General features: G+C 42.7%; 1 protein-coding gene across 1 annotated transcript; it reads right to left on the minus strand.

The window, feature by feature from the left end:
• Window positions 1-371: 371 nt before the first annotated feature.
• LOC122049368 (trimethyltridecatetraene synthase-like) lies at window positions 372-1,950 on the minus strand. The gene is made up of 2 exons (XM_042610759.1): window positions 1,075-1,950; window positions 372-1,007 (listed from the first exon to the last, which is right to left on the minus strand). The coding sequence occupies exons 1-2, from the start codon at window positions 1,948-1,950 to the stop codon at window positions 372-374; spliced, it is 1,512 nt and encodes a 503-aa protein (XP_042466693.1).
• Between the last annotated feature and the right edge of the window lie 8,026 nt (window positions 1,951-9,976).

Consider the following 9,976-nt stretch of genomic DNA (forward strand, 5'->3'; position numbering starts at 1 on the left):
CCTCTATCATGCACCGTATCAGTTACCCTAGGAAATTTTTTTTATTTATTTCAAAACAAACTGTAATTCTAATGAAAAAGTTAATCTTACATGAAAATAGTAACCAATTTATACTAAATTTTTAACCCGGGTTAGGATTATTAAAGAAATAAAGATATTTTTAGAATAAAAACTACACGTGCTTTTAATTATTATAATACGGATAGATACATTTTGATTTTTGCTCTAAACATTTTTATTAATAAATTATTCTTTAATTTTATTTATGAATGCCAAATTTATTAATTTATAGATTGTTTATTTTTATATATTTTTTATTATTACGGAGTTACACTATTTAAGGCAGGTAGACGTATTATATAATACGTGGATCAGTAAAGGTGATGTGGCAGTTTGGGCACGACGATAGCCTCCAGAGGCACCTTCATCGTCAGAGTTATACCGCCCGCCTCCTCCATGCTCACCTCCTCCGGCCTCATCCCCGCCGGCGGAAGCCACTCGAATCCATGAACCAGATTGGCCAGCACTAACTGGATCATCTTCAATCCCAATCCGTACCCTGCGCACATCCTCCGCCCTGCCCCGAACGGCACCAGCTCCATGTCCTGGCCCTTCACGTCGACCGCGCTGCCCAAGAATCGCTCCGGCCAGAACTCTTCCGGCGACTCCCACACAGCCGGGTCCCGCCCCATGGCCCACACGTTAACCAGCACGCGCGTCCCCGCGGGGACGTCATACCCGCCGCAGTCCTCACCCGCGACGGCGTGCTCCCGAGCGAGCCGCGGCAAGAGAAGCGGCGCCGCCGGGTGCAAGCGCATTGTTTCCTTGACGATGGCCACCAGGTACGGCAGCTGTGGGATGTCATCCTCCTCCACCCACCGCTCGCGGCCAACCACCCGTTCCAGCTCCTCGGCTGCCTTCCTCTGTTTCTCGGGGTTCCGGACGAGCTCGGAGATGGCCCATTCTATGGTCAACGAAGGCGTATCGGTGGCGCCAACGATCAAGTCCTGTAGAAAATAGTCAATTTAAGCATTCAAAATCAAAATCTTGAAATGACGCAATCGATTAATGTACTTGAATGAAAGCTTTGACGTTGTCTCTATCAAGTCTGGTATCGTCGTCTGTGGTTGGATCATCGACCATCAGAAGGAGCAAATCTACCATGTCCTTGGCCACGAAGCTGTCACCTTCGAGGTGGCGGCGCTCCTCGTGGTCGACCAGAATTTGCTCGTACAAAACGTCGAGCTTCTGGCTCAGTAGTTTCATCCGGCGTACGTAGCCTTGCAGGTCGAGGAATCCGAGCCAGGGAATGAAGTCGCCGAGGTTGAAGACTCCATGAAGTAGCATGAATTCGTCGATCCCTTTCTCGAAGTCCTGTGCCACGTATTGCCTTCCGAATGCCATGCGGCTAATTACATTGAACGTGAAGGCGAAGAGCAATTCCTTGAGTAGGACCGATGGAGACGCGTTGAAAATGCTGCGCAGGAGGGCGTGGACCTCGTCGACGCGGATGGAGTAGAAGGAGTGGAGGCGTTTGGCGTTGAGAAGCTCTGAGAGGAAGAGTCGGCGGACGTGGCGCCAGTAGGGACCGTAGGATGACCATACGATGTCGGAAGAGTTGTATGCGGTGTACTTGCCGACGACCGTGTTGGGGCGGTCGGAGAAGGAAAGGTCGTGGGTCTTGAAGAAGAACCGGGCTGCGGCAGCGGAGGAACCGACGACAGTGGGGCGGGAGCCGAGGCGGAGGTACATGAGAGGACCGTGCTTCTTGGCGAGGGCGTGGAGGGATTGATGGGGAAGCGGGCCGATCAGGTGGAGGTTTCCGATCACCGGCCATGGCTTAGGACCCGGGGGAAGGTTAAACTTGCTGCGGCGGCTGTGGCGGAGGACGGCCGGAAGTGCTAGTGTAAGTACTAATGCGATGACCAAGAAAGTGATAATTAGCTCCATATTTTCTCCCTCCGAATATATCGATTATATTGGAGAGTAGAGCATATTTATAAAGTTCGGCCAAAGAAATCCTTTTTTAATAAATCAAAATTAAATATTAACTCTAATAAAAAAAAACATGAATGGAAATATCATTTTCAATTTAAATAAAATTTGTGTAAAAAATGCAGCTTAATCAGCAATAATTAAAAAAACATCTGAAAATTGCATGAATTAAATTATTAAATAAGCATGCAAAAGAAGGATGGACAAACTGTGGATAATATTTTTTTTTTTAAAAAGGATAAAATTGTATCTTTGATTTTTGTTATTCCTAACGCAGAGGCGCTGGAATTTTGGCCAAAGTAAAAAATAAATAAGCTGTGAATTACTCTCTTATATTTATTTTAAAATGACCCGAGAAGAATGCTGAGCCAACCAAAATTTCAAGTGCATAGTTGAATAAGAAAGAATCCTAAATTTTTGGTGGATCACAAATATGTTCATTTAAATCAATTTGGGAAAATAAAAATAAAATAAGTAGCCCTTTTTATTATTTTGGACAAAAAAGGCAGTCCTTTTATAAAAAAACATTAAAACAATGTCCCAGTATATTTCTGTCACTGATTTGTAAAACATATTGCTGTCCTTTTGTTAAGACAATTGGTTTCCATTTGGAAAACAGTCCATCGATCACTCGGTTTTGTGTGTATGTATGACTATATATACAATTCCTTTAAAACAATTAACAAATTGTTTAAATGTGTGATTATTTTTGAAATTTTTATCTAACATTATGGTAAAAGATGAATACGTTCGCTCCCAGCATCTCCGTCAATTCGTCCCAGGGCTAACACGGAGGAGGTAAATCACGAACGGGTACTAGCCTTTGGAATAATGACTAGCGCATAAGGGAGGTATTTATCTTGACTTTGATGAAATTCAAACCCTAAATTTTATAATGACAATACTTCATGCACTAATCACTAAACTCATTCGAAGGGACAATTTTTATCTAACAGATGTTATCGCCCGTATCAATCATTCATTTATGGAAAAATTAGAAGAGCGTACTAGATTTATCAAATTTTTTAGTATTTTTTTTTCTAAAAAAGTCAAAAGATGCTCTACTTTTCGAGAATATATTTACTTTGAATGTTGTTGGAACAGCTATTACAACACTATTTATTGTCCTACGTATCAAGAGTTACTCCACTGGTGGCACTATAATGAACAAAACCTACTAACCATGTAATTAGAATAATTAAGAAATTCATCTAATTTATTTGTTTATACCATTTTCTTTTCGATATATAACGGAAATTATAAATAAAAAAATTAGAGGCAAAACAAGATGTAATAAAAGAAATCAAATTAGGAATCAATAGGTTGAGATATCAGAGTAAGCGTAATATCATTAATGGTCTGATAAATTAACTAAGAAGTAATCATTAAAGCTAATGTTCTCATAATGTAATACTGACATACGTAATCTGAGCTAAAAGCTCTCATGGTAAACTACGATAATAAAATATCATCTCATAAATAAATAAATACGGGATGTGAGTGGCTCATATCATCACAACTCATGTATATGATCAAGTACTAAGATATAGAACTAGGCTAAGAGTTTTCACTTTTACTATTCAATTTTTCCTATTGATCATAATTGTTAAATTATAAATTCACATCTATTGAATAGTTTAAACGACCAATCTGAATTAACCTTTTCATATGACTCATGATAATTCATTAAAGTATCATCATAAGATTTACAACAAAAACTTATACAATATGAAAATTTAAGTATTAATAGTATGAAAAATCAAGCAAATCTAAAGACAACATCAACCAAAGAATAATATAGATTATCAATTTTAATTGTCAAAACAATCTTTCCCTTCTTAATTCTGATGTGAAACTCAGATTTGAATATAAAACAGTATCAATTTTATCCTTTAGTGATTTAATTATTTTAAACACTCATTTCAATATTTTAAATCTCATTTTAATCCTTTTTCGAAAACTATTATACAAACATACATATTCCATTTATCTGGTTGGTTGTTCATGTGCAAGCAAACGTATAACGAGGGAAAGAACCAAATTTATCCACTTTTATATATTGTAAAAACTTTGAGTATCGGTAGATCACCGTACTCCATTGAATTTGTATTTACAAATATTATAGGAAAATACTTTAAAAATTCAAAAGGATATCTAATATAGTGATAAGTATGAACCCCAAAAGTAGGTCAAAATAGGACAGATCGGCTGACATCATGAAGGTCAAAATCAATGAATGGTCAAAGTCATTAACAAGAGCAGGGGTATGTTAAAATCGGCCACAGGGTCGATCAGGCTTGGAGCTGTCAGTCGGGCACGAGTGGCCAATTGGACCTCCCAATCGGCCGAATTTCATGTCCTGACTTGGGACAAGCGGACAAGTCTCATTGCTAAGTATTAAGTAATTCGACCGACAGCCTCAATCGATGAAGGTTGTGGGCTGATCGAACATGATGTTCCTTTATGGCAAATGGAGAAGTCGAGTGAGGACTGAGTCGTTGATGGCATTCCGTGGGGCCGAGCTGGCAATACCCCTAAAGGATGACCAATCAGCCTAACGGAGGCCCTACGGAACTACGGTTTCGTACTCTCTTTTAAAAGTTTGTGGCATAAAGGACAGAGAATATATCGCAGATAAATCGTGCGTTTGAAGCCTCCAACCTATCAAATTACAGAGATTTACGAGCTCATTTTAGGAAAGAGTCAGAGGCACTTAATGACTTATCCTTTCTTAGGAGTGCTTTAGAACGCGTGCATAGACACAACAATGATAATATAGAAAGGAGTCTCCATTTTATAGGCAAAGGTATGCGATGCTCTAGGATTTTATACGCTCTTTGGTACAGTTTGCTGCCACTATTTTCCCCATCACTCAATCACTAACTTGAACTTCGGAGGGTCAATGCTAGGGACTCATTCCATGGTCCGACACTAACGCTCTTTGTATTACAGGACAGCACAAAGTCTTCATTCAGTCAACAACAATACCACTTTGCTAGTCCACCACCTTCACTACTTTTGAATGAGATCAATATTCAATAGCAGCTCCTACTCAAAGAGCATTGTTATTATTTTTATCTCCCTAACTTATAAGGTTTATTATTCCTAAACTAATACCTCCATTCTTATCTTACATATCCATTCTAAATAAAAATGGATTAAAATTACATATATCTAGCCATTACATGCATTGCAAGTATAATATAATTGAGGTATCTTCTTTTTGCTTGTAGAAGTCATTATGTTTCGCGCTTTCGCCCTCGACTCCTCTACGCTGCCCAACGAGATTCTGAGGAAACAGGACAGAGAAATCATGTCTGGCCAAGAAGTTCCCCCAGCCAGCGTATCAACAGAGGCCTCATCTCACCAATCAGGGGACCCCGAGGCCCCCGAAGATGAGTCTCTCCCGATAGAGGTCCCAATCGGCGAGCAAATCTCCTCTCTAGCCCCGAGCAGTGCTTGCACCTCCAGCGTAAGAGGAGATAGGTTACTCTGTCAATTCAATCCTCTCCATCAAGGCCTCTAACATCGCGAGCCTCCTCCAAGGCAAAACCCCCTGCCCAGGCAAGTGCTTTCGCCTCGTCGGAGGCTGCAGCCTCCACTCATATCCCGGAGCAGGAGACCTCCCGAGCAGAAAGCTAGCCTGGGGACTCCACGACTCTTGTTCCTCCATCTCCGAGCCAAAAATCACCTGCGGCTCTGGCACCTCCTTCTCACTCCAAGGAACGCTTCAAGGGACGGTATATCTTCTCCTCCTCGTTTCAACTGTCGTCCCTTCAGGTGTTAAATCTAGCCCCTTCGGGCTCCTCCCCCACTCGCGATCAGGTGCAATTTTGTGATGCTCTGGCCGACTCCTGGAAAGCCACCGCAGACTAGATTTTGGAATGTCCTCAGCTAGATCTGGCCGACCTATTCTCCCAATGGCTAGTGTTGGTAAGTTTTATCTAATTCTTCTTCATGTCCTTCCATCGCTGATAATCTTGTCCCTGCTCTCTATAGACTTTTGTCATAGGGTTGAGCCTCTCCTAATACGTGGCCGGTCTGCATCGGGAAAATGAGGCGCTCAGGGCTCGGCTTTAAGAGATGGCATCTCCTACAACTGCAAGTCAGGCTGTCGATCTGACGACCCCCGAGAGCTTACTCCAATCCCATTTACGGGTGGCGGAGGATAAAACTCGAACACCCGGGACGTAGCCCATGCTGAATCCGAGAGAGTGCAATCCTTGGAGCCCTCCCTGAAGACTAGCTCCGCCAAATTGAAGTCTGAGGGCCTAAGGCGCATTCAAATCTTGGCGGACTTAGAGGCAAGGGAAACAGAGGTCACCACCCATTCCACTCAACTACAGGACCTCCAGTAAGCCTGTACCTCTCTGCAGAAGACCTAGTGGCCAAAATGGTAGACCTATCTGCCAGCACCGATCAGGAAACTGCCCTACAGAAGTAGTGGGAAGTAGCCAGGGCTATCCTCGAATCTCTTCAGGCGGACTTCTCAACGATCAAGGCCGAGACCGCGGCTATGCATCAAGAGCTGGCTAAGGCCCGGGGCGATGCAGACAAGGCCAAGGACGAGCTAAAGGACTACCAAGAAGGCGAGGCTTCTCGCCTAGAAGCTCACAAGGCCTCCTTCATATCTTCCAAAGAATTTGGAGCTAAGATAGGCAACCTCATTGACCAGATGGTCTGCTATGGCGGTGCAGGGGCCTTACTGCAGCTTCAAGAGAAAGGCTCTCTACATTCGCCCCCTCCTGACAACTTCTTGGATCAGACTCACCTTCTCAGAGAGCTCCCTGACGTTTCCTTCTTTTGACTAGCCCAGGTTCACTTGTAATTGCCTTCATTTTGCAAGATAATGTAAGGCTTCAAACTTCTTGGCAACTGTGAGTATGACATTCTCTTAAGATGTTGTGAAATTTTATGCAAATGAGCTCGCTACCAGTGTGTGATGTGGTATTCAAATATCTACGGGATCCAGTCAATTCCCTTGGACCCTTTCTCTTGCTATGTAAATTTTTTAAGTGCTGACAGCCTTCGTGGAAGATGGGCTAGCTTATTACCAGAACGAGCATTATCCAAGGTCGCTGCCCATGATCGGGCGTTGATTCTTCTTATTTGCTCTATCTCCCCGATCGGGTTATCTAATATAGCCACTTAATTGGTCACAAATCATCATGACGAATAGTGATTATAGGGTCTTCCCACCTGCCCACGTTGAGATTGCTAGAGTCTCATCCATCTATGAGGTCATAAAGATGTCCACTCTAGTTTTCCCGGCGCGTCTTTTGCTGCTGTCACGCCCCGGAGGAGTCCATGTCCGAAGAAATTTCGGCAGCATCTCCCCTGTACGGCGGACAATATGAAACTTTCTACATATCCACATACCTCAGCCACATGCGGCTGGAATAATAGCAGAAATAAAATATAATACACAGACATTTCACGCAGTTTATATAACAAGTAAACGGAAGAATAATACTCTGACTCAAAATCAACCCTACTCCACTACACTCGTAAAACTCAAATCCGACAAATTCACCTCTTCTGCCGTCCAGGCAGGCATGGAGTAAAACATATCCAAACCACAACAAAGTCCATCAACGATAAGAATCCATACAAGATCCATAAGTAAAACAATCCAAAACATAACAAGTTCAAAACATAGTCTAATAAAGAAGAAAACCAAAAGATCAATAAGTCCTCGTGGTCTGCAGGGGACTAGCAACTGGAACTCTCTTCTGACCGCATCAACCTGGAAAATAACAACAATGGAGGCGGGGTGAGTCCAACACTCAGCAGGTACAACTGATATACAAAGTAGGGAAATAACACCTAGCACTAATCATGCGTACAGTCTCCTGATATAAGAAAGATAAAAATGCATCTAAAGTAAGCGGAGAGCTGCACTAACGAGACAGACTGTATAAGGACAAACAGTCAGGATATGGAAATCTCATATGCATGTCAAGCATATGTATCCAAACAATATGCACATATAAATGCGGCAAACACAAACACAAGCAATAAATGCATCATGCATATGATGCCAATGATGTGTCCTGATCACCCCCGCAGTCGATCATCTCACACAATAGTGAGGCCGAGTGGGTAGGGTTGTGACAACCGTGCACTCTGTCGTCACTACTCCTGATGAGTGACCGAGTGGACGGGATGCTGTCGGAGTACACCTATCCTCCTACCCCAAATCATAAATGGGGGAGCGCAATACTCTCAACTCCCAGTACACGATGACGGGGAGGAATCCCTGTCGGATAACACATTGTGTCACACTACCCATGAGCGGAGCAACGGTGCCTAACAGAGTCCCTGCTGCAACACACTCTGCCTGAATCGACCACTAACCCATGAGTGGTGGTGTGTGCAGATCCATGTAACTGGCGATGTGCTCAACAATAATGGAGCGAACTATCGCACAGCATGCAATCATGCAAATGGTGCATGACACTAACCACAACATATCCTGACCTAATCCATATATATATATATAAGTGCATCATAGGTCAACGAATCAAATCAAATCAAAGGTACACAAGGTATAAAACCTAGGTCCTGTACATGGTGAAGCATGGTATATCACTACCCCTATAAGCATGTATCAACAGGTAAGGAATACATGAGATGCAAACCAAGCAATCAATCAATCATGTAACAAGTATCGGGTAGTGATTAACCGGAACAAATAAGAACATAATTAATGCAACTTGTTAAATTCACTACTATGTATATCAAATGACATAAGTCAAAGTACCCGCCTCCGATAAGAAAGGTCGTATCCAAAATAGATCCCTCGTCGAGACACCGTCTCGAGTCAAAGTCTTGTGATATCAAACAGATATTGTATTTAGCTATATAGCTAAATAAAAATCTCCAAACTTATTTAATAATCTTATCCTTTCTTCTTATTAACATCAATCACCTCTCAAAATAACCAAACTATCACATTTAAACACGTTCTAACACTAATTCCAATACCTTCATTAATCAAATGAAACCCAAACTCAGTAAAGATTATACCATCTACACCTTACCTAAATTCACAGTAGGGATCACTGACCCGCTGAAGGTTTGTTGTTGCCAGCAAGGGTTGATTGCTACTGGAAACCTAGGAAACCCACCGAACACCCCTTCCGGTTGAACTCCTTCTCTGAATAGAACAGGAAGAGTTCAAGAATCCAACTAGATATAGAACCAGATCCCTAATTCAACCAATCGTTCCATGTACAACCAACTTACCTTGTTGGCTCAGCAGTAAGGAACTAGGGCACGGAAGAGGCCGCAAAGCAGTGATAGGGCACAGTATTGGCGCAGGGGTGATCGAGAGTGAGGGGATCTCGGAACAGATCTGGTGGTCGGCACTGCTCTGTGCGACGAAATCTACTGTTGGTGGCGTGGTCGTGATTATCAGTTACGACAAGGCAGAATGGTGTCTTGAGCAGGCTTTTGGATTACGGGATACCTATGGCAGTGGTATCTGCACGCCCTAGAAATGGCCTTGACAAGCCATTAAGACTGTTGGGTTGGAAGAATTCTTACTTGTGTGGTGGCGGCAGAGGAGAGGAGAAGAGGAGAAGGCTTCGGGTGTGCGGTTCCGGAGGAAGAAATAGAAGGAGTAGGAACTGCCGTGGCCGGCGGTTAGGGCTCGGGATCGGCGTCGGCCGCGTGGAGAAGAAGAGAGAACGGCGGAAAGAAAAGAAAATAAAAGAAAATAAAGAAAAGGAAATGTAAATATAAACATTTCCTCGCTTAAACGGGGTAACCTAAACAGCCTTTTTCGGGCCCCGTTTTTGTCCCCGTTAACTCGTCCGTACGAGCTATGAAAAATTCTCGAAAAATTTCCAAAAATTTCGGAAAATTCCCTTATCAATATTTGCCTATTTTCGGTATTTTACAGTTGCAACCTTTTTTGACAAGACCCTCTTGCATGATTTACGAGGGTAATCGAACGACCAACCTTATTCCTATGTTC

Source organism: Zingiber officinale, chromosome 2B (genome assembly GCF_018446385.1).
Source record: "Zingiber officinale cultivar Zhangliang chromosome 2B, Zo_v1.1, whole genome shotgun sequence".
Lineage (NCBI taxonomy): Eukaryota > Viridiplantae > Streptophyta > Magnoliopsida > Zingiberales > Zingiberaceae > Zingiber > Zingiber officinale.